The sequence below is a fragment of the Podarcis pityusensis genome, assembly GCF_964106645.2.
Source record: "Podarcis pityusensis genome assembly, chromosome: 9".
Classification (NCBI taxonomy): domain Eukaryota; kingdom Metazoa; phylum Chordata; class Lepidosauria; order Squamata; family Lacertidae; genus Podarcis; species Podarcis pityusensis.
Window position 1 is genome coordinate 19,858,947 of NC_138034.1, and position 24,060 is coordinate 19,883,006.

The 24,060-nt window shown below is 45.3% G+C and overlaps 2 protein-coding genes across 2 annotated transcripts in view; one reads left to right on the forward strand and one right to left on the reverse strand.

Moving 5' to 3' along the window:
* Positions 1–1,296: 1,296 nt before the first annotated feature.
* Positions 1,297–11,486, reverse strand: UCHL1 (ubiquitin C-terminal hydrolase L1). The gene is made up of 9 exons (XM_081020197.1): positions 11,289–11,486; positions 10,643–10,654; positions 8,946–9,074; positions 5,165–5,315; positions 4,889–4,974; positions 4,750–4,797; positions 3,201–3,270; positions 2,157–2,215; positions 1,297–1,743 (listed from the first exon to the last, which is right to left on the reverse strand). The coding sequence occupies exons 1-9, from the start codon at positions 11,319–11,321 to the stop codon at positions 1,657–1,659; spliced, it is 675 nt and encodes a 224-aa protein (XP_080876323.1). The 5' UTR covers positions 11,322–11,486; the 3' UTR covers positions 1,297–1,656.
* An 8,291-nt stretch (positions 11,487–19,777) lies between these two features.
* Positions 19,778–24,060, forward strand: part of APBB2 (amyloid beta precursor protein binding family B member 2) — a 167,327-nt gene continuing 163,044 nt past the window's right edge. Inside the window, exon 1 of the mRNA XM_081019951.1 lies at positions 19,778–20,003. The gene's annotated coding sequence lies outside the window, so the exon portion shown is untranslated. The remainder of the gene's footprint in view (positions 20,004–24,060) is intronic.

Genomic DNA, 24,060 nt, shown 5'->3' on the forward strand with positions numbered 1-24,060 from the left:
CCATAGGTTCCAATTTTGTCCCAGGAAACAGGGAGCAAGAAACAGCTAGTTCTAAAAACTGTTAAAAGCATTCGTTTATATTGTGTGGGTTTTTTTGTTGGCAGCTGCTTGGTATTTAGTTGGCTGTCTTCGCTCTTCTTTGTACTGTCTGTTCTGCTAAGTACAGATGGCATTTCCTTTTTGTTTTTGTAGCTTTTCCTCCTCAATGACGACACACGCTGGTTCCTTCCATGCACCAGCCTGTTGCCTGGTAGCAGAGCCTATGATACAATTCAGTGCAATAGGTCACCTTGACACCTGTTGGCAGTCTACCTAGCAACAGCTTCCCAGCAGCGTTGTCATTTAGCAGAGACCGTACCAGTGTCCCTTTATGGCCTAGGGAGTCTTTCATGTGGCCATGGGCTTGTTATTTTGCTGCCCATGCAAAAAACATTCCCCTCTTCCCTTCTGTGGTATAGGCAGCTACCTAGCTCCTATGAGGCCAGTTCACTTACACAAAGAGCAAGAAACAATCCATTCTTATCTCTTCCCCCCCCCCCAGGGCGTAGCAAAGGTACAAGCAAGGAGCCAGTGTATCTTCGAGTAGCAGCAGCAGCAGCAGCAGCAGCAATAATTTTATTATTTATACCCCAGCCATCTGGCTAGGTTTCCCCAGACGTTTCTGATAGGCAGCTAGGTAATGGCAGTAGAGCATTTTCAGCAGCTTCCTGGGCAACTATTCTCCCTGTGGCAAGAGTGGAGTCTTCTGTGGCTGGAGACTTCCACCCTGCCATGACCAGAAACAGGAATTCTGCCCAAATTACAAGGACTAGAAAGCCAACACAGCCCAACTCACTTTGCAAAGTAGAAGCAGCATCTAAGACCCCTCCCATTTGGCATTCACAAAGCCTACCGGGTGTTTAGACTATGCCTGCCCTTCGTTGGGCCTCTGTTCTTGTTTGTTTAAAGGGTGGCTCTAAAACAATGAGCATGCATCCCGATTTGCTGGCAAGACCATTATGTGTCTTCCCATTAGGCATGTGTTCATCCTGCACTCCAGTGCATTTCCCAATCACTTTCCTAACCTGGAGGCTTTTTATTATTATTATTAAAGCAGGCTTGTTCATGCTAGGACTAGGGAGAACTTTAATCCACATTAACTGTGCAAACTTAGTTTTGGAATGTGCTTGAATCCCACCAGTAAAACAGTGACAGCACGAAGACACCTCTAGCTAATATCTAGCTTTATAAGTAGATCACCTTCCAACACCGGAGACAAAGATGGCCGTGCAAAAAACCAAAACCAAAACCTTCTGCTTTGGAATACCAAGAAGAAATTTATTTTTGTGATTGACAAGAAGTCACAACAGCTTAAAAAGAAACTTTGGAGGCACACGTCCAAGGAAGCCCTATGAAGCGTTTAAACAAGTTGCAGTCAAGAAGGGACCCAACGTATCTGAAGTGCCAAAGACTTGGAGCTAAACTTTTAAGACCAGCTCTGCTGAAGCTGCTGTGAGTAAGTGAGGGGGGAGGAACGAGGCTAGGAGCAGCAGGACACTTTAAACGGAAGATCAAGAACAGCAGTGCTTTTGTTTTTTAAACACAAGTATTAAAGCACTAGGGGCCTGAATTGCTTTCTGTGAGGGCCTACTATGGGGTCGCTCTAACTCCTGAACTTCAGGCAGACTTGCTCAGCGCCACAGCAGAAAAGCGGACCTCTCCTTGCTCACGCTCTGTGAACTGTCGACAGACCTTGGCAGCAGCCTGAAAAACAAAAAACACAGGTAGTTATCCTACTGTTCTAAATGCATGAACACAGAGCCTCAGTAGACCTGGCATCAACTCGACCACATCCATGAACAGTGTGGGCTCACATTGTAGTTTTAGCCAGACATTATGTAGACAATCAGCATCTATACTTCTCCCCACTGAAGTTGTGAGCAAGGAGTAGCTATAAACAGAATTCTGATAGGATGCTGGGAATAGCAGAAGCCATCTCGCCAGCTCCTCTTGAGAGCGCCCATCTCTAGGCACTGTGTCTTGCTCATCCCCATGTGGTTACAGAATGAGAAATACACAAAGAAAAATCTGGGATCTGCCAAGTAAGGACCGACACACGTGCTGTGCAATCTAAAAGACTTGATTATGTCAGAAATTTCAATTATAAGAACGCTTACCTTCAGCATGGTGTCATCCGAACTCGCTCCATGATTTACAGGAAAAGGCATTCGTCCATCTGCAACCAAGTTTTAGATCAGGTTTATGACTTAACCACTTACTTAAAGTATGCTAAAGGTAAAGGGACAGGGACCCCTGATCGTTAGGTCATCACGGACGACTCTGTGGTTGCAGCACTCATCTCCCTTTACTGGCCGAGGGAGCTTCTGGGTCATGTGGCCAGCATGACTAAGCCGCTTCTGGCAAACCAGAGCAGCGCACGGAAACGCTGTTTACCTTCCTGCTGGAGCGGAACCTGTTTATCTACTTGCACGCTGATGTGCTTTTGAACTGCTAGGCGGGCAGGAGCAGGGACCGAGCAACGGGAGCTCACCCCGTCGCAGGGATTCGAACCGCCGACCAGACCATTGCTTGTATAGGAAGAAGAAACTTAGGCCATGCCCTTGTGGGGCTGCATTTATTTGCTTCTGGACCTACTTTTCAGTAGAGTTGCAATGCTGGATCTCATCCCCTGGTTTTCTGCTTGCAACTCAAGTGGCTCCAGATGTTTCAGAAGCAGAACAGATTTACTGCAACAATTTATATACAGTCTCTCTGCCCCTCCCAACCTGCCACCCTCAGGACGTTCTGGATTCTAACCACTGGCCATGCTGGAGCTGGGTCCCAACAACTACTGCAATGGGCCAGGTTGGCAAAAGGCCCAATATAAGGTTTAGTATTAGATTCTCACCCTACCCATCACTGCCTTCTGGAAATTCTTGATAATGCAACTTTGCTCTCGAAAAAGATCAGTTGCCCCGGTGAAAGCGGTGGGACATGTTTGGGGGGAATGCAACAAACCGCTTCAAACAAGCCAACCCCTGAATTCCAATGGGAATCCTTGCCGACGTTATGCTCTTCTCCTAGGTAAGCCACAGGCTGTTTCTAGATAATGTGGGCAGAAGCTGGCCACCCTAATTCAACTCTCCTCCCCACCCTGACCCAAGAGAATCCCAATTTGTTTTACTCGGTGTTATACTGGGGGAGGCAGCACACAAACCTACCCAGTTCATAGAGGTGTCCATCCACACCGGCAAACAGAATGAAATGGAAGTTGACTTTGTCATCTTCAACCTATGGAGGAGGAGGGTGCATAGGATGATCAACAAAGAAGAATATTTTAGTGACACTCTGCTTCCTGATTCTGCCCTTTTTGGTTCTCATAAATAACCTCTCTAACAACCACCACCCCCTTCCTTATGTTCCAAATATATACAAATAGATCGCTACTGCCTTGTCATCTGGCGCTGCACAGTAAAAAAGGGGTCACTGGGCTGACAAACCATAGGATTTCTTCAGGATTACAGAATCCCAGACTTGCTGGCCAGTGTCTAAGTAGGAGTCGTAGACTATTTTTCTATTGCTGGTTTTGCTACCAGGAAGAGGACAGCCAGAGATTTTATTTTGGCTATTTGTATACTGCAGAATTACTGAAGTTTTTCCGTGTTCTAAAAACATGTGGAGGAAGGTATCTCACAGGAAGCATAGCAATGAAATATTATTGTTGTTATTGTTAAATAATGTCCATAATGGAGAACACCTTAAGTAGCCTGAGGGTTTCAGGCACCAGAAGCCCCACTAAGCAATTTACCCAAATGGCCCATTTAATGACACAGATGTGGGAACCACCTGCAAGTTCTCTAACACACATCTTGAAAAATGCTGGCCGCTGTGGCATAATCTACTCCAAGAACTGAGGTTTAGATGGACACCACCAGCAAGCTTTGCCTATGCAGTCAGTCTTTTTGGTAAGACCACCTATTTTAGAAGCCAAGCTATTTAAAGGGACTATGGTTTCCCCAGTGGTGATGTATGGAAGTGAGAGCTGGACCATAAAGAAGGCTGATAGCCGAAGAATTGATGCTTTTGAATTATGGTGCTGGAGGAGACTCTTGAGAGTCCCATGGACTGCAAGAAGATCAAACCTATCCATTCTGAAGGAAATCAGCCCTGAGTGCTCACTGGAAGGACAGATCCTGAAGCTGAGACTCCAATACTTTGGCCACCTCATGAGAAAAGAAGACGCCCTGGAAAAGACCCTGATGCTAGGAAAGATGGAGGGCACAAGGAGAAGGGGACAGCAGAGGACAAGATGGGTGGATAGTGTTGTCGAAGCTACCAGCATGAGTTTGACCAAACTGCGGGAGGCAGTGGAAGACAGGAGCGCCTGGCGTGCTCTGGTCCAGGGGGTCACAAAGAGTCGGACACAACTAAACGACTAAACAACAACAAAGCGCTGGGTGGAGACGGAGATTTCTGTGAAAATACTGGGGAGGGAAAGCCAAAATACTATGTACAGCTGGCTTCCGCTTCAATAATTCCACGATGCGTGGAGTGTTAAAAGCATCTCTCTGAGCTTGGCCTGTGCCAGAAAGCAGTTTTGCCCTAATGGCTCCACTGGCCCACATATCCCATCCATCTTCACCATTTGAGGTGAGGAGAGAAGAGTTTACATTACATGGGGCCCGTACTATTATACCCAACTACCCGCCGCCAGTTCTTGGCACCAACGTTTTACCTTTGGAAGCCTATTTAAGTTCAAGAGAAATTTACCCGACACTGGCCTTCCTGCGCTACTGCATTGTGGGCTTCTTGAATGGCCTGCAGAGGATGGGGGGGAAAAACAACAAGGCATTTTTTTTAAAAAAAGGCACCATTAAGAAGCTTGCACCCAAGTTCCCATGTCGTTTACCTTGTTGTTTTCAAGACGTTTTGCCCTCTCATCAGGAGAGAGGTCAGCTGTTGCAGTGAGGAACTCCTTTAGTGCAGACCCTTCATCTGCCAAGAAATAAAAATCAGGGGGATGGCAGCAGAACACAAGACGATGAACCAACTGCAAGTGCAAGCCTTAGGTTGTCCAGTGAATCAACTTCCACCCTGCCTAAGTCAGCAGTTGCACAGGTTAGAGTCAATACCATCTCCTACCAATGGGTTTGTATCCCTGGGATGATGCTTCCCCCATACTTACCAAATAAAATTTTATCTTGGTTGTTGGCCACTGCATGTAGAAGGCCAATTGTTCCACAGGAATTACTGGCCGTCTGCTTCACAAAATAGACTTTGGAGCTCACTTCTTGGCCCTTCAATTCTTCCATCTGCTTTTTTCTGAAATTTTCATGCTACAAATGTGCAGGTGTATTGGTCAGGTAACATTTTAATTTTTTCCATACAATTTATATACTGCTCGTGGTTTTAAAAAAACAACAACTGTCAAAGCAAGTACAGTGGTACCTTGGTTCCCAAACGCCTTGGTTCCCAAATGCTGAAAACCTGGAAGTGTTCCAGTTATCAAACATTTTTCAGAAGCTGATGTGGCTGCTGGCTATTGTTTCCAGGGCGCCTGCACCAATCAGAAGCTGCACCTTGCTTTTCGAACATTGACTTCCAGAACACATTAAGTTTGGCGCTTTTGTTTTTGCTATTTGTTTTGCTTTTTTGTGGCCTTTTTTGGTTAATTTGCTCTTGTGACTGTGTGGAACCCAGCTGAGCTACTGATTGTGTGACTGTGGAAATGGATAAAAGCCCCCCATGCAAACAATGACTATCATCAGTGCAGGTAAGAATTTTGTTTCAATTTTTATCATCTACTATGCTGTCTTATTTATTTTATAGTACCGTACATTGATTATTGCTTTCATTTTAGGGATCAATGGTCTCATTAAGATAATTCATGTTAAATTGCTGTTTGGGGGTTCTTTGGAATAGATTAATCCGTTTTGCATTACTTTCTATGGGAAAGCATGCCTTGGTTTTGCAACGCTTTGGTTTCAGAATGGACTTCTGGAATGGATTAAGTTTTATAACCAAGGTACCATTATAAAAACAGTTAAAAGCAACTAAAGCATTCAAATATTTTAGCAACAAGCTAAAAACAATTAAAACACATGTAATCGGTCTACATAACTGGGCAGGCGTGTCTAAAGAAAGATGTTTTTAGTAGGTGATGAAATAGATTGCAGGGAAGGCACCTGCCTAATGTCATTAGGCAGGGAGCTTCAAATTGTGGTTGCTGCCACACTGAAAGACCAAATGTATTATGTTGCATCTATTAACAGTGCCACTTCCAGAGATCAAAGATGTTGAATGGACATTTTATGGGGCCAGGTGATCTTGCAGGTAAACTGTTCCCAAATTCTTAAGGGCTCAAAGCATTTCTTGACCAATGATAATAAACTTTCAGCAGGGGTTTCAACAGAAATTTCCCGATCTTGTAAATTCTAAAAGAAAAACTCTTTCCAACACTTATCGACTCCTCCTTGACTGGACAGTCAAGGAGGACGAGTTAACAGTGGCAATGGTGAGGCGGTCCCAGGATTTTGGCCATTCAATAACCATGGCCCAATGGGAAAACTTATGGAAGATCAATTGGAAATTCACAAATTGTTATACGATTAGAGAGAACTTCCAAAAAATGAAACACCGATGGTACCTAACACCAAGGAAACTTTTGAAAATGTATACAAATGTGTCAAGTAATTGTTAGAGATTCCGACATAACTCAGGAACTTTCTAACAAATTAAATAATAATAATAAGCTTTTAGCAATCAGATGTTTTGCTTGCACTTGTTTTTATAAATGCATGCTGGGAGGATGAGAAGCCACAGCGTGCTTTAACAATTAAAATAATAATAATCACAAGTCAGCCAAGAGCCCAAAGTGAGGCTGCTTCAAAATCTCAAGCATTTAGCAAGTGATGCATGCTATCTAGCGTATTACAAATGGTTTGTGGCCAATACCTACCACAGAAACATCATACAATCCAATGGAACAAGTTCAGGGAAGCATGCTTCAAATGAGCTACCACTGGCAACGTAACTTGGCCAAGTCATTATGTACATGCAGTTATAACTCTTAATCATTAATTCCCGTAAAGACTTCTAGTGCAATGCAGTTTCATAAATGTATTCATGAGCCCTGTTTACAGCCCACAGGCAAAGATTTCCAACTATCATGGCGTCACTTCCTAAATATGAAGCTGCTTCAAGTAAATCTCCATAGATCACCAGCCAGGGTAGATTGAAAGAGCAGTGTCCAATTTTTCTGGGTATAACTCTGGGTCTCTTGAATGAGATACATTTCATGTTTCAGCCTTCAAACTGCTGTTGAATACCTTAATTCTGATACCCTGCCCATCCATGTGCATTCCCTGTACATACATTGGCATGCATTCCTTACACGTAGACTCTGCTTGAAATATGCTGCTCAAAATAGCTACAAAACAGGATGGTGGGACTCGAACCAATGGCTTCAAGTTGCAAGAAAGGAGATTCTGACTAAACATTTGGATAAACATTCTGACAGTAAGAGCTGTTCAGCAGTGGAATAGGCTCCTACCAGAGGTGGTGAACTCTCCTTCCTTGGAGGTTTTTAAACAGAGGCTGGATGGCCATCTGTCATGGATGCTTGAGCTGAGATTCCTGCATTGCAGGGGGTTGGACTGGATGACCCTTGGGGTCCCTTCCAACTCTTTAAGATTCCATGATTCTATATCAAATACCTTCACCTTCCAACATAAGACCATTTTACAACAGAGAAGAAAAAACCCTCAAGAGGTGCACAATAACCAGAAGAAGAACAAGGGAATAAAAACTCAAAACAGACATGCAGAGAACAAAGTAGATACAGTAGTACCTCAGGTTAAGTACTTAATTCGTTCCAGAGGTCCGTTCTTAACCTGAAACTATTCTTAACCTGAAGCACCACTTTAGCTAATGGGGCCTCCTGCTGCCGCCACGCTGCCAGAGCACGATTTCTGTTCTCATCCTGAAGCAAAGTTATTAACCTGAAGCACTATATTTGGGTTAGCAGAGTCTGTAACCTGAAGCGTATGTAACCTGAGGTACCACTGTACAAATATCCAAAGCCGGCCCTTTAAGAATCCCATCAGTAGTAAGAATCCCACAGCGCAGGATTCTAGATGCAGCTGTTGCTGGAAAGGTAGATTCCTCAATGGACTTTTAGTCCTTCCCATAATCATTCTCTTTGAGAATGACGATGCTTTTTTCATCTGACCCTCAGAATTCTTTACTTAAGAGAAGCTCTTTCATTACAAACCCACCTGTTCTAGTTTTTCCTACCAAGATGAAGTCATCGTCAGCAACGCTGCGTTTCTAGAGATGGCCACAGCCAATCCAGAAACATCACAAGAAATCTAATTTTAATGACTGCTCCTTGTTTTCAGAGGCCTCAAACCTTCACGTTAGAAAGCTGCCGATTCATAGTGGCAGCCGCTGCATAGGTATCCACAGTTATTTAAATTGCAATGAGGGTTCACGATTTGCAGGTCGGTAGAGGAGACAGATCAACAGTCCTAGACCACGTTTGTATAAGAGTTTTGGGAAGCAGGCAGAGCGACCCAAACCTTGATCTGCTGCACTGAAAGCATGAGCTAAGTGCCGCTTGTGCCTGAAAGCAGACACTAGTGCTAGCAGTCACTTCCCAAAATGGGACATTTCAGGGGGCTGAGTTGGGATAGCTATGAATCTAATGGATCCTAAGCCTATTAGCTGCAGGAATCCTACAGGACATGGCAAAACAGCAGACTTTTCCTGGCCAGCAAGGCCTGGTTCTGGGCTCAGCATCCCAATTCAAGACATTAACCCTGCTCGTTCACTATCGCAGTTTAGGATTATTACCATCCTTTGCACGCCAACAGCGTAATATAGAAAGCAGAGAGATTTTCCAGAGTTCTTTGCCTGCCAAGCAGCAGGTTTCACCTCCCTGCCCTTGCTCAACTTCCATTACTCACCTGAGCAGTAAGGGGAAAGAGTAACAGCAGAGCGCAAGCTGGGGTGGGTACAACATTCAAGGCATCCTCCTCAAACCCCAGCACATCCACAAACCTCCAGCCAGGGGCAACTCCGAGGCGGGACAGCACCTGCCGGGTTAAGGGAGGCACAAAACCAGGGAAAGAATCAACCTCAACTTGACACCCTAGCGCCCTACATCATGAATCTGGAGTAGAAAAAACCATTCCCCTGTACACTCAGGTTAGTCCTGGTACCCTGAGGATATTTCTGGACTCCAGCTCCTATCATCCAAAAACCCATTGGCTAGGGATGGGGGCTGCCACCCATCATCTCCTTAAAGGTACGTTAGTTATGCCTACTATTAAAAGGTGCATTTTGTCAGTAGTGGAAAGCTCCCCCCCCCCCGAGTAATCATCCCTTTAGGTATGCCAAGGAGGGAAGTCAGCGCATATTAACCAAGACTGTTGTTGTATCTGGAGAGGGGAGGAGACATTAGAGCTATGGTTCCACAGGGGGAAAATTTGGGGGGGGGGGAGAATTCGAGAATGAGTTATTAACAGTGAATGGCTCTTTAGGCTTCCTCCACGTGAATAGGAGTTCCCTTTTTGAAGTGAGGTTACAGGGAACCAGACAGAGGGCCTTCTTGGTAGTGGCGCCCACCCTGTGGAACACCCTCCCTTCAGATGCGAAGGAAATAAGCAGCTATCCTATCTTCAAAAGACATCTGAAGGCAGCCCTGTTTAGGGAAGTTTTTAATATTTAATGCTGAATTGTTTATAACACTTGATTGGGAGCCGCCCAGAGTGGCTGGGGAAACTCAGCCAGATAGGTGGGGTATAATAAATTATTAATTATTATTATTATTAGTCGGGGAGTGAGTCGGGATTTTAGAGATGCTTAGGTGGGGCATGGCCAAAAAAAGGTTGGGAACCACTGCATTAGAGGCATCTATGGCTCAGCCCCAAGATCCAGTTTCCGCATCTCGACTTCTATTCTACAATAGATGTTGCTGCATCCCTGACGACGTGGAGCGCCTGAGCATACGCAGAGGGCCTCAGCCGTTTCCTAAAGATCTGGAAGGCTGGTTACTGATAGCAAATGAAAAGCTGAATTTTTGGTACAACAACATTTACGTAAACCACCAAAGCTTCCCCATTCCAGAGGAATACTAAATAGGATCCAGGAATAGCACCCACGTGGCAAGACGAGGTCTCCGAATAAATCCTCCAGATTCAGAGATGCCCCTAGGACCTTCTGCATGGCTTATAATGGAATCAGGCTCAAAGCCTGCAGGGAAGTGGGGAGAAGAAGGGTCTCAGAGGCAGGGGGGGGTCTCCCCTCCCGACTCTCTTCCTAAGGGCCCCTTGCCCAGCCGTGACACAGCACAAAACGCGGGGCTGCAGCGCCACCTGCCGCCCATTCCACGAACAACCTGCCCATCATGACTCGATGTGGGAGCCCCCGGCCCCCTAACCTGTTTCCCCTTCCCGTTGGCCTAAATATGCCCACGAGCAACATCAGTAAGGATCCAGGATGAGAGCTATGTATCTAATCTATGCTCTAGGGTTCCAGGCGTTCAAGCCTCCCGATGAGTTAACTGAATGAATGAATGAATGAATTGAAACGGAGACTTAAGGAAACGCCCAGCCAAGAGGAGCTGCGCCTTATTCCTCCCCAGGTCTCCGCGGCCACTCACTTTGTTCAGCATCTGAAAGACAAAAGCGGGAGAAAGATGAAGGAAAGGGAGGTTAGCCTGTCTCTGGGCGGGGCCCGCCTCCCATCTTGTGTCTGGATCGCGGAATCGGCGAAGAGAAGGGAGACCTGGGCGCCGTCGATGTCTGCATTTGGGGAATCCCGGGGGAGAGGGTGGAGAAGGAAAAGAGGATCCTTTGCCCACGCTTCCATTCCGATTTTATTTTTTAAAGCCAGACAGACTGCTGGCCGCCTTTATCCCTCCCCTCTAGGGCATCTCAAAAACGCCCATGGGTAAGAAACTGCATGCGCCTGGAGAAGCCAGCCATGTACAGTGGTACCTCGGGTTACGGACGCTTCAGATTACAGACTCCGCTAACCCAGAAATAGTACCTCGGGTTAAGAACTTTGCTTCGGGATGAGAACAGAAATCGTGCAGCAGCGGCAGCAGGAGGCCCCATTAGCTAAAGTGATGCTTCAGGTTAAGAACAGTTTCAGGTTAAGAACAGACCTCCGGAACGAATTGAATACTTAACCCGGGGTACCACTGTATAGGGCACGCCTTGGGGCGGAGGACCCCCACCCCACTCCCCATTATGCATGCATGCTTCTCCCCCCGCCCCCCATCTAGCCCTAGATTTCCCCTTCACCTCCGGGTTGATCTCCATGGGCTGCCACGCCATTGTCTCGATCCTGCAAACCTGCCCGGCCGAACTGCGCCCAAACCTGCAAGAAACCGTGCGCCCCGAAAAAAACACACACACGCCTGCCTCCCGCCCACCGCTCTATATATATCGCCACCGGGCGGACTCACTGCAAGGCAGGAGGAGGGGGGGAGGAAGGAGCTGGGGCAACAGGCGAGCCCGGAGAAAGGCGCTTCCCCCCGACTTGCAGCAATGGTACGCTCCCGCCCTCTTTCCCCACCCCCACCCCACCCCCCAGCTCCCCAAGGTGCGCAAACCAGCCGCGAGTGGGAGATAGGCGTGGTCGCGCCCCCCTCCCCGGGGTTTAGTACAATCCTCAGGTCGCCTGATCTCGCTGGGTCGGGGTTGCTTGCAAAAAATGCACGCGGGGCTTTCGCCGAGACTGGAACCCCTGCAAATGGACGGGCGTTTGCAAGCGGTGGTGCAAAGGCGAGCCTTTAGCAACGCGAACCAGCTGCATTATTCTCCGACGTCGCAATCCAGCAACCGGGGAAAGTGATCTTTTTCCCCCGCTACTGTTTGCAAGGGGCGAGGGGGTGGGATTGTCCGGAGATGCGCCCACTTTGAATCGCGCGCTGGCAAATAATACATTTCTTTTTTGCTTGTTTCCCCGGACGCCTAGCAAGCCCTGCCAAGTCGCTGTTGCAAATTCGGCTTGCTATTCCTTGGGGATAAAAGGTTTATTTTGCTTTGCAGGGATCCTGCTTCTTTTAACAGGTGTGTGACGAGCGGAAATTCAAGAGGGTGGGGCTTTGATCTCATCCATGAGTAAAAGCGTGATCTGTCTAAATTTTTGCATTTCTTTTTCTCCAGTGAATCTGGTGAACTGCAGGTCGTTTTATTGCTGTTTAAATTGCAACGTTGCCTTCAGTCCCGATGAAAAAAGCATTGCTTTTTGCTGTTTTGCCTTTTTCACTAAAACATGACTTGGCAGAATTGACATTGTTCAGAAACGGTAGTTATTTCAAGCCTCACAGGCCTTGTTCTCATGTGTTGCTGAAGTTACTTAGGGTAGACAAAAGGACCTTTCCTCACACTTTAGAACTTTGTTCAGCTCCATCCTTATTTCAATTTCCATGTCTGCTTGCTTTTTTAAAAAAGCAAGCATTCTGATGTCGGTAACACATATCTGACACACTGCTGCAGGGATTCTTGCTGTTACTAATCTTAAATGATCCTTACTAGGGAAAATAAATGCTGTTATCATGAGTGTGATTCCCAGTTTGAATTTTTTCTTCCAAAATCTAATGATTCATATACCAGAGCAAATGTTGAGGAAACGGCAGATAATAAACCAGTTTATTTAGGATTCTGGAAAAGCAGAATCACTAAAGAAAAAAGGTTTTAAGGAATGGAAAGAAGAGGGATTGGGTGTCCCAGCTATTGAAGCATGAATGCACCAGTCATTTCTACATTGGTTTGAATACAAATATGTTTATTTTAGGTCAGGGGAAAGAATAAAAACAGACTTGAGATAATTGTGGGTACCAAAGAAAGGAAGGGGGGAAATGCTATAATGGATCAAACCAAATTATCAATGCTTGTTTAACAGTGTGGGAGAAATTTAAAAACTAATTAGCGCTGGATATATTCCTAGTAGCATCTGTATTATCAGATGAAAGATTCGACCATGAGGTCAAATTAGCTAATTTTTTTAAAGTGGAAAAAATGAGGTTTAAATACCTGGTGGAGAATCCCAAATACAAAGGCATGAACAAGCAGTAAGTGTCAGTTTCTACAGATAAGAACCTACCGGTACTTGAATAAGAAAGAACAAGGATACAATAAAAATAGAGAACACACTGGCTTTGAGAACCTAGTAGAGAAAATGGAGAGGGGAAAATACAGTGGTACCTCGAGTTAAGAACTTAATTTGTTCTGGAGGTCCATTCTTAACCTGAAACTGTTCTTAACCTGAAGCACCACTTTAGCTAATGGGGCCTCCCGCTGCCATCGTGCCGCTGCCACGCAATTTCTGTTCTCATCCTGAAGCAAAGTTCTTAACCCGAGGTACTATTTCTGGGTTAGCGGAGTCTGTAACCTGAAGCGTCTGTAACCTGAAGTGTCTGTAACCCGAGGTACCACTGTACTCTCTAAGCCAGTGGTTTCCAATCCTTTTCCCCCCGCCCCCCATGGATCACTTGAAAATTGGGTAGGTAAACTAAGGCCTGGGGGCCGGATCCAGCCCAATTGCTTTCTAAATCCCGCCCAATCAGCATGTTTTTACATGAGTAGAATGTCCTTTTACTTAAAATGCATCTCTGGGTTATTTGCGGGGCCTGCCTGGTGTTTTTACATGAGTAGAATGTGTGCTTTTATTTAAAATGTATCTCTGGGTTATTTGTGGGACATGGGAATTCGTTCTCCCCCCCTTCAAAATATAGTCCAGCCCCCCACAAGGTTTGAGGGACAGTGGACCAGCCATCTGCTGAAAAAGTTTGCCGACCCCTGGTCTTGGGAGACCACTTAAATCCCTTTTCTGCCTCGTCCTACCCTCCTATCAAAGTTGGCCTGGGGTCTAGGGGGGAAAAATCTGGCCATGGGGGGCAGGGAGAGGCAGCCCCCATCAATAAAAATACATAGCAAGCAGGTTCTGACCCCCCCCCCCACACACAAAAGGCCTCCTCCCCCCAACAAAAATCCTGGCTACGCCCATGGATCTGGCCCACCAAACTCAAAAGCTTCCCTTCCCCTGGTCTAGGTAATCTGGTGATACTTGTTCACCCCTGGGTGGCAACATATTCCCCTTATCCAGGATCCTGCTGTGTTCAGTGGGGCTTATTCCTAGGTTAACGTACATATGACTGCAATCTAAGGCTACTTCTGAATGAGATCTTTTCCTTTTCAGATATCCCTGTTGGTGGGGGCCAGGTACTCATATTCATTAATGGCCATGGTGTGTATGCAATGGCTCCTAAACCTGCTCCTTGTCCCTTGTGAACCCAGCTACGCTAGGGTTGAAGAGTTGGCAGGGACCATGGAGATCAACCTTTGAGACAACCTTTGAGATCAGGATTATAGGCAGTATTTGGTGGAATAAGTTCATGAGCAGAGCAACTTCCACTTCTGCAATGGGACTTTCCTTCCTCTCTTCCAACCCTGCACTGTCCCTGAATCTGGGTTTGGGGGAACCCGTACAAAGGATTTAGGCAGATCACAGGGGGAAGAGAGGGAGGAAAGTCCCATTGTGGTCCACTCATGCAATTATTTGATTGAATATCACCCTATGTCTGCATGTCGAGCTGCTGTTAAAAGCACAATGGCCGCATGAAAACACTACTTGGGCAGAAGGTGGAATCTTTTAAAATCATAGGTCACCCACAACCAGTAGCATTTGGTGGGGGGAGGCACTTAGCATGTCTCCCAACGCTGACATCACTGTGGCTTACAAGAAGGTAGAGGAGGAAGGAGGTGAGGTTGAGCACCAGTTTGCACTGCGCTAACCTTACTCAACTCTGCCAGCACCAGCCATGTCAGTAGTGGGAGGTCATGTAAGTGCCAGGGCCTTACCCTGCCAACAGTGCTAGCTACAAGCCAACATGGAAACCCTATGCATAATACTACTAAATCTAGGTGGTTTAATAGCAGTATTAGGCTAGCAAGATCTTGTGAGATCTTCCTGAAATCTCACAAGATCTCATGAGCTCTGTAAGATCTTGCAAGAGCTCAGTGAGATCTCACCAGAATCTGCCATTGCTGCTGCCAGGCACCGCTACACAATCCAGGTAAGGGAGGCTTGGGCGGTGGTGAAATTCTCAGTGTGCTGGTCCCGGGGGCTGACCAAGAGGCGAGGTCCGAGTCCAGTCTGAGGTCGATGGTGTGGTATGGAGACTGTCCATCAAAGCTGTAGCTGCGTCCAAGGTGGGGAGTTGGGTGGGGTCAGGAACTCTGGCAGAAGAGCAGGACAGGAACAGGCTAGCAACAACATTGCTTCCGCAACCTGGGACTGGGGCTGACTGGCTTTTATCTACCCCGAGGCATAGGGCAGCCCCGGTCCAGAGGTGACTTGCCTCTCCTGGCCTGGAGGCGAGCACCCCTCCTGTAGGAACTTAGTTCCCTCCATCTCTCTGCCCTGAGCCTCTGCAGCTCAGGAGAGGCTGGAGGGTTACCGGGCCCAGAGGCAACCTCCTCTTCCCCTGACGGGGCTGAGAGTGGAGCACCTGCAGGCAATGGGTCCTCCATCACCTCAGGGCCCAGAGCAGACTCAGCTGGTGCCTGCACCTGAGGATCCAGCACAGGTGAGGACCCTTCAGGCTCAGGCCCCAGCCCCGGCTCAGCTGGTTCTGGAGGCGGGGACTCCTGTGCAGGCTGGGATTCCTCAGGTTCAGCCTCTGAGTCCGAATCCCAGGCCATCACATTCAGCATGTTGTACGCTGAAAGAAAATTATATGAAAATGATGTACCGGTAGTATTTGACTCCTAGTAAGCTTGCAAAAATGTATAAGACAAGTGCAAATATCTACTGGAAATGTAAGCAAAAGGAAGGCACTTTTTGTGGTGAACCTGTAAGTTTCTAAAAGCATTATGGGAAATGATATACATAAGTTGACAGAATATGCACAACTTGCAGACTTAACATAAAGAATAAGAGAACAAGAAGAACATACCATATTTTTTGCTCTATAAGACTCACTTTTTTCCCTCCTAAAAAGTAAGGGGAAATGTGTGTGCGTCTTATGGAGCGAATGCAGGCTGCGCAGCTATCCCAGATGCCAGAACAGCAAGAGGGATTTCTGCTTTCACTGCGCAGCGATCCCTCTTGCTGTTCTGGCTTCTGAGATTCAGAATATATTTTTTTTCTTGTTTTCCTCCTCCAAAAACTAGGTGCGTCTTGTGGTCTGGTGCGTCCTATAGAGCGAAAAATACGGTACCTTTAAAGAAGATTGGAAAACGTTTATTGAATATATGGGGGGAAATAATTGTGTACAACTGCAAACACTGGCAGCATTAAGATAAAGTAAACAGTGTAAATAAGTTTTGAAGGACGCAATAATGGTATAGTTTTTGTAAAATATGTAGGGATTTATGATATGTAAAATGAACCATGGAAAGAAGAATGGAAGTCATTGATATTTTAAAGATGTAAAATGAGTATTTTAAATTGCAAAACAGAAAATTTAATAAAAATTATATATAAACAAAAAATATTGTTAGGGCTCTGCTGTACCTTACCCTAGTGACCAACCTCCAACGGATTAGAAGTTGAAATAGTGCAGAGAGGGTGATAGCTTGACAAGGACACTTTGGAAACAGAGTTTTCTCCTAAAAAGTTTAAATCTTGGACAACTCTCCTAAAAGGAACTAAAGCATTTTGTGGCATCTTAAAGACTAACAAATTTATTATGACATTTGCTGATCTTAAGGTACTACAAGACCCTTTCCTGTAGCACCTTAAAGACCAACTAAGTTAGTTCTTGGTATAAGCTTTCGTGTGCATGCACACTTCTTCAGATACACTGTGCATGCACACGAAAGCTTATACCAAGAACTAACTTAGTTGGTCTTTAAGGTGCTACAGGAAAGAATTTTTTACTTCGACTATGGCAGACCAACACGGCTACCCATCTGTACAAGACCCTTGTTTTTGCTGCAACAGCCTAGCACCCTTTTGGTCTTGTGACACCACCTTCAAGATTAGCACATTCCTTGTGTTGGCCCCTCTGCTAACAATCCTAAATGTGTTTCTTTATATTAATATATACAGACATGCACAGGGGCAGGACATGGGAATGTATCAGATGAAAACTCTAAGGGCAGCTACTAGGATTGTAAACTTGAATGACAGGAAAAGCTGAATGTATAGGGAATTTTATATCGAAAGTACATTCTCCATCAGATGTGCTAAAATTTGAGTTGGTTGCACAGTGCGGGGCCCCTATATAAGAAAGTTACGATTTCAAGACCAAGAGCATTTCACTATGCATGGTTTTCTAAATATTCTCTGGTGTTTTGAAAGGATCTATAACCTCATTATTACATGAGGTAACAGCCCTGAGATCTGTCAACCACCCTGAGACCTCTGGGTATAGGGCAGTATATAAATTCAATAAATAATTATATAATAATAATAATGATGATGATGATGATGAAGAAGCAGTAGAAGAGCTACAAAGTGGATGGCATAGTGGTTCACATGAAGATGCTTTAAGTTTCTGTCATGAAGAGGAAAAGTTGTTAGTTGAACAGCAATGGAAATAAGGCATATGGGAGAGCTATAGAAGAAAATAAACAGAAGCTGTACTCTGTAATATCATGTTTATAGCTTTCTGTTTGGTGAAACCTGCCTTTGGTTGCCTTATTAATAAATTTAAAATAATATCAACCAATGTGTATTCTGGGTTACATGACTGTTGGTTGTGTTAAGAAAAGTACCACAGGTAACAGGATGACCTTTTACACACACACACACACACACACATATATATATATATATATATATATATGTAAAATTGGTTTCCCTCCCAGAATGTCCAAACCTAGTTACGTGATACTATATAACTTATAACATGCAAATAACAATAAACAGAAACAATTGAGTGTCCGTAAAGAAAAGCTGAAGACCTATCCCAAGGAGAAATCTATAAGAGAATTTTTTTTACTGTTTTAGCCAAGACCCTTAAAGACTCCCGTTTTAATGTAAAGAACAAACTGCTTTGTATTATATTTTCCTTCATGTTACGGGCAGACGACTTTAACAATAAAAAAAAAATTCAGCCTTTGGATTTTTACATTTGGTTCATAGCCCTAAAGGATTGTAGAAAGGACACTGTCTTTCTAGCAGGTGCCCAGGCCATTTTGGCACCTGAGGCGAACCATAAAATGGCGTCCTCCCAGGACGGAAAAAGGGATAGGTGAAGATCTACATTGGGAACGAGGAGGGAACAAAGATCTGCAAAGGGGACAAACAAAGGGGCAGACCAGCCATTCGCCAAAAGGCCCCATAGAAGCAGCATTTGGCAGAGGGGCTGCCAAGGAGATGGCAGATCTGGGACTCGGCTACCCAGCTGCGAATAAAACGTTTTAAATGTGTTGTAAAGTGCAATACGCAAATGTGTCACCAAGACGGTGACAGCAAGCTAGGCAAAATTCAACGTATTTTTCAAAACGTTTAAAAATAAAGCATTTCCACAGCGTTTTTTATGTGTGTGTAGATTCCATCATGGCGGCCCGTCGCTGCTTTTCAGCACCTTCCCTTTACTTTTCCAAGGCTGGATAAAGCCATACAAAATAAAATAAAAGTATTAGGAGGTAATTTGCCAGGGCCCACCCTCCCTCTCAATGTTGACTGCCTAGGGGCTTCCACAGGGTTGAATCCTGCACTGGCAATTTCTTGAGACCTTAAATCCTGACACCTGCAATTCCCACAAGGCCCCGCTATTCTGTGTCTTTCTTTTTTAAAAACCAACAACTTTATTTCAGATCTGAAGTTTACAGCATGCTATTCTTTGCAGGAGAACTACTTGAAAATGATTTATAGATGGTCTTTAACTCCGAGTAGGCTTGCTAAGGTGTATAAGACTGAATCATATAAGTGTTGGCGATGCAATGAGGCTGAGGAATGTTCTTTCATGTGGTGGGGACCAGTAAAAGAGTATTGGAAAATAATCCATAATGAATTGGGGGGGGGGGGGAGTTTAAAAGCACTTTTCAAAAAAAAATAGCCCGTCCTTTTTGTTGGGGATAATTCAGATGGAAATTCCCAGGTGTTAAAAAGGGTAATTTATGTATGCCACTACGGCGCCTGTGTTTTGTTGGCCCCAAACTGGAAAACGAGCGACGTCACAACCAAAGAAGAATGGCAGCTTAAACTGAAGCACAGCTTCAATGCACAGCTTGCAGACTTAACATTGGATAAGAGAACAAGAACATAGGTATAGAGAAGACTGAAAAATGTTTATTGAATATATGGGGGTGGGGGAGATTGTGTACACTTGAAAACGTGGGCAACATTAAGATAAATTCAACAGTGTAAGTTTTGATGGATGCAATAATGGAATACTGAAAGCTTTAAATATTTAAAATATGCAGGGATTTATGTTCTGAAAAAATGGACCGTGGAAAGGGAAGGGAAGTCACTGGTATTTTAAGATTGTTTAAATGAATATTCTAAATTGTAAAACGGACGATTTAATACCAATTATATATTAAAGAAAATAAAGTCTTATTTCATATGTTTATGTTGTGAACCGCCTTGGGATCTTCGGAGGAAGGGGCGCCAGGCGACCCCTCCTCCATCCCTCGCTTCTCCTCAGCGCCGCGTTAGGGCGCGAGGGCCGCGCTCGGCCGCCACGACCACCTGAGGCGGTTCCCGGCCTCCAGGCCTCGCCCGCTTCCCTGGAAGCGCCAAGGCGGGAATGGAGGGGAGGCGCCGCCGCCCCCTTGCAAGGCCCGGCCTCGGCCAGAGGACGTCGCCCTCTCCCTGAAGGCGGCCTTGAAGGAGGAGGAGCCGCCGCCGCCACAGCAGCAGCAGCAGCAGCAGAAGAGGCAGCAGCGGCCGCCGCCAGAGGCCGGGATTGTTTCCTGGGGAAAGCGCAGCAGGCTGGGAAAGCGTTTCCGGAAGGCAGGCGGGCGGGCGGGCAGGCAGGCTGCATCCCGCAGCTGGGCTCCGAAGAGCGGCGGGGACCGGCCGGAGGAGGAGCAGCGGCGGCGGCGGCCGAGCGGGTAAGTCTGGGCGGGCGACTCCTCGCCCCTTTCCGCGCGGCGCTTCGCCCTCCGGAGGCGGCGGGGAGACACAGGGAGGCGGCGCATCTTGCCCCTGCCAGCTGCCACATCTGCAGCAGCGCGGCTGGATCGGGAAGGCGGCAGCGGACGGGGGCGGAGGGTCCTGCTCCGGCAAGAGGTGGTTCGGGGGGCGGCGTTGGGCACGGACCCCCGGCTCGCCCCGGGGTCCAGGAGAAGTTGCGGGCACGAAATGCCTTCCGTGCGTTGCTGCTGCTTCTGCAGCCGATCTCGAGTTGCAAGGAGCAAACTCCGGTGTGTGCCTGCGCGGGGGTGGGGAAGGGCACCCCCCAATCCGCATTGGACTCCGAATGCGGGATCCGCATTGGACTCGGGATATTTCTGGGCGGCGGTGCCTGCGGATGGTGGGATCGGCGGCAGAGGAGAAGTCGAGGGAGGGGAATCGGGGGCGAGCTGGGCAGGAAGGGAAATGCAAAAAAATAAATGCAAGGGAAGGGAGGCGAAGGCGAGGGTCGGAGGTGGGGGGCTGCCTGGGGTCGTCTTTGTGCATGGAGCTGCTCCACGCCCTGGTTTGGCCCTTGCTGCGTGTCCCTTGCTGGCATCCCCGGCCCCGTCCTTCCCCCAACCTTTTGCCAGGCTGCGGTGCCTGCGTCTCTCCTCCCAGGGCCTAAGGAAGCCGAGTGCTGCACTCGCCGTGGGCATGCACATTGTCTCCGTTATGCGCTATGAGCATTGCTCTTCTCTCGGATGCTTCGGTGGGGTCTCCTCCTTTCCTCCGGGGACTGTGATGCCGCATCCTTAGGGACACCCCGAGGGAGACGCGTGGTTGCAATGCGATGAGCTGTCAGAGGATCTGATGCATATCCGATGCAAGGCTGTAGGGAGCCTGCTTCTGAGGACATGGGTTTGGATGAACAGATGAGGTGGTGGAGGCAGGCGACCTTCATTGCTGGAGCCCCCATATACTGGCTCCTTCCCCTCCCCTTTTTATATTTTTTTTATACATTACTACAATTATTCAACAAACATTCTGACATTTCAAACTTCAGCTCCCTTCCCCCTCTTTCTGCGGTTCTTTGCATTTATTTTCATCATTTCCTGCATACTCCAAATTATATTAACATATTCTTTAGTTCTTCTATTGTCATATCTATTTCATATACATTTTTGAAACTGCAGGTTTTTAAAATAATCAATAAAACACTTCCATTCCTTTCTAAAGAGTTTATTGTCTTGAATTTTCTGGTAAGTTTTGCCATTTCTGCATACTCCATTAATTTTTGTAGCCATTCTTCTCTTGTCGGGACTTCTTTCCATATTTGGGCAAATAACATCATTGCAGCTGTAGTTGCATACATAAATAAATTTCTGTGCTGCTTTGGTAGTTCTGATCCCATAATTCCCAAGAGAAAAGCTTCTGGTTTCTTTTTACAAACGTTATCTTAAACATCTTTTTCAATTCATTATATATTATTTCCCAGTAAGCTTTAACCTTACCACAAGACCACCACATATGAAAAAGGTACCTTCTTTTTCTTTACATTTCCAGCACTTATTAAATTTTGATTTATACATTTTTGCCAGTCTGCTAGGTGTTAGGTACCATCTACAGAACATTTTCATGTAATTTTCTCTTAAACCATAACATACTGTAAATGTTATATCCATATTCCTTTCCTTCCCTTTTTAATCAAACTTTGCATATAAAACTTTGCAGGGCCAAGTGCAGTATCATCTATACAACATTCTAGACGTAAAAAATTAGCATATGCAAATTTGTGCCATAAGCCTGCACCGTTAAGTACCTGGTTGAAGCAGTGCCTCTGTTGTGTGAAGGAACGAAAGATGGCTAATTTTCAAACAAGGGGAAGCAGAATGCCATTGTTGCGTAGCTAAAGTCCTGGTAGTTTGTTGGTTTTCCAGGCACTTTTAATTCCTTTCTCCAAGGTACAGAAAATGCAAAGGCAGCTGTGTTGATCCATAAAGTGAAAATCCCCAAATCCACAGTCGGACGACACTTTTGTTAAGACTAGCGAAACATTTTGGTTGGTCCCAATAAAGGAATTGCCCTACTGTGGTTCTTGGAACCCCTTTGACATGCCAGAGGATTGTGGCTATGTAGAGTGAGATTTAAACAGCAAGGCAGCTGTGGAAGGAAGTGACTTCTAGAAGATGTTGTAGGCGTCCCCCGCTTTATTTAAAAGATCACAGATCTAGAACTGTAGTCAAGGTTGTTTTCAGATTTCATTCATCAGGAAAGAGAAAGGAAAAGGTCCCCGGCATATGTTCAGTCAATATTCTACCAGAATGTTGAGTAAACAAGCATTGGACTTCTTCAGTGTTCAGACAATTAATGCAAAGGCATCAGTTGAAAGAGAAACATGCAGGATTGTAGCATTTTTAGTAATAACAAAAAAAACAAACTTGAAACAAAGTTATATTTCAGTGAGTGTTGCTTTTTTTGCATTGATTTATAATGCCTTTCCCCACTCCACTTTTTAGGCCTGGCCACTAGTGTAACATTTGGGGGGGGGGGAGTCTTTGTCAATTGAGAGACATGTTTTGTGGCGTCTGGGGCAGATGAAGGCATTCGGTTGTACCGCTGCGGATGAACCATGGCTTTTCTTCTCTCTGCCCTCCTCCCACATTTAAATCCCGTCTTTAAAAAATGATAAAAATTATATTTACTGTATTTAAAAATGGTAAAAATAATGGCATATAAAAATAAATTATGGCATATTTTTAAATGGTAAAAATTATCTGCTAGACTTCATTATTAGTTAATTGAGCCATGTAAGTGGGTTGGTTTCTTCTAGGCCTTGAATCATGCATGTGGCTTCAGAATGTTTTATCAGCTTATTGTTGTTTAATGAGATATTTAAAATAATGTAATGAAAAGGCATGTTTGAAATCTAATACACATTGATGTGCCTGATGGGATACACTTTAGAGCTTTAATTTAAGCCTGTGGAACGATGGGAACTTGCTAATTAAAAAGCAGATTGTTTTCACTTTAGCGCCATAGCCAGTAATGTGGCTGCATAATAGACATATTCAAACTGGAAATAAATTTGCATCATGAATTGGAACTTAAGATTCTTTCTTCTGTTTTCTAAATTTTGAGGTGCTTCATTACCTTTTAATTTTTACCTGTGCTAAGGAATATTGGCTTTGCTGAGTTCACTTATATTGAATGGTCAGGTTCTGGTGGACGACAAATCTAATTTAGAGCTGAATATTATTTGTTTTATCTTGAAATGGTGTTTTATCATGGTGTATTGCCTAAATCTGTGGTGGCTTAGTTTGATCATGTTAGAATTTGCTACGTGTGCAGTGCAATCCTAAGCATATTTTCTCAGAAATAAGTCGGGCTGTGTTCAATGGGAGATACTATCAGATACATATGCAGAGAATTGCTGTCTAAAATGCTGTTTGCTACACATGCCAGGGACAAACATTCGGGTTGCAACCCCCTATGTGCTTACCTAGAAGTAAGTCTCTGCGTAGAAACAGATAGGATTGCACTGTAATCAAACTTCTCTCTGAACAATTTTACATGACTTCATTGTGTGGTTTTCTCTTTTCTCTTCCCCCATCACTACTGGAATCTGCTTCCCCCTCAGCATTCCTGTTTGTCTCAACTGTGCTGCTGCCTTTGCAACTTCTTTTCTCCTGCTGCTGTCACAACTCAGCCTTGGCCACTTGACAAGTCTTGGTATCGTTGCTGCTTCACTCCCTCCACTGATCTTGAACCTGGACATTTATCAGGACCCGTGTTCTGCTGTGTTGTCCATTTCCAAGACAGTGTTAATGTATTTTATTTTATTTGTATTTTATCTTATTAAGATAGTTGCCTTGTTTGTCCTAGGCAGTATTCTGAAGATATATAGGAAGTCAATGGACTGTCTGAGATGTTTGAGTACAGTAGGACTTAGTAAGTGTGCTTAAGATTTCATCTTCTGCTTAATAATGCTGACTTGTCATTGTAATACTCCGTTAAAATTCTTCATGGCTCATTGGCAGTTGTCTTAGATTTGTT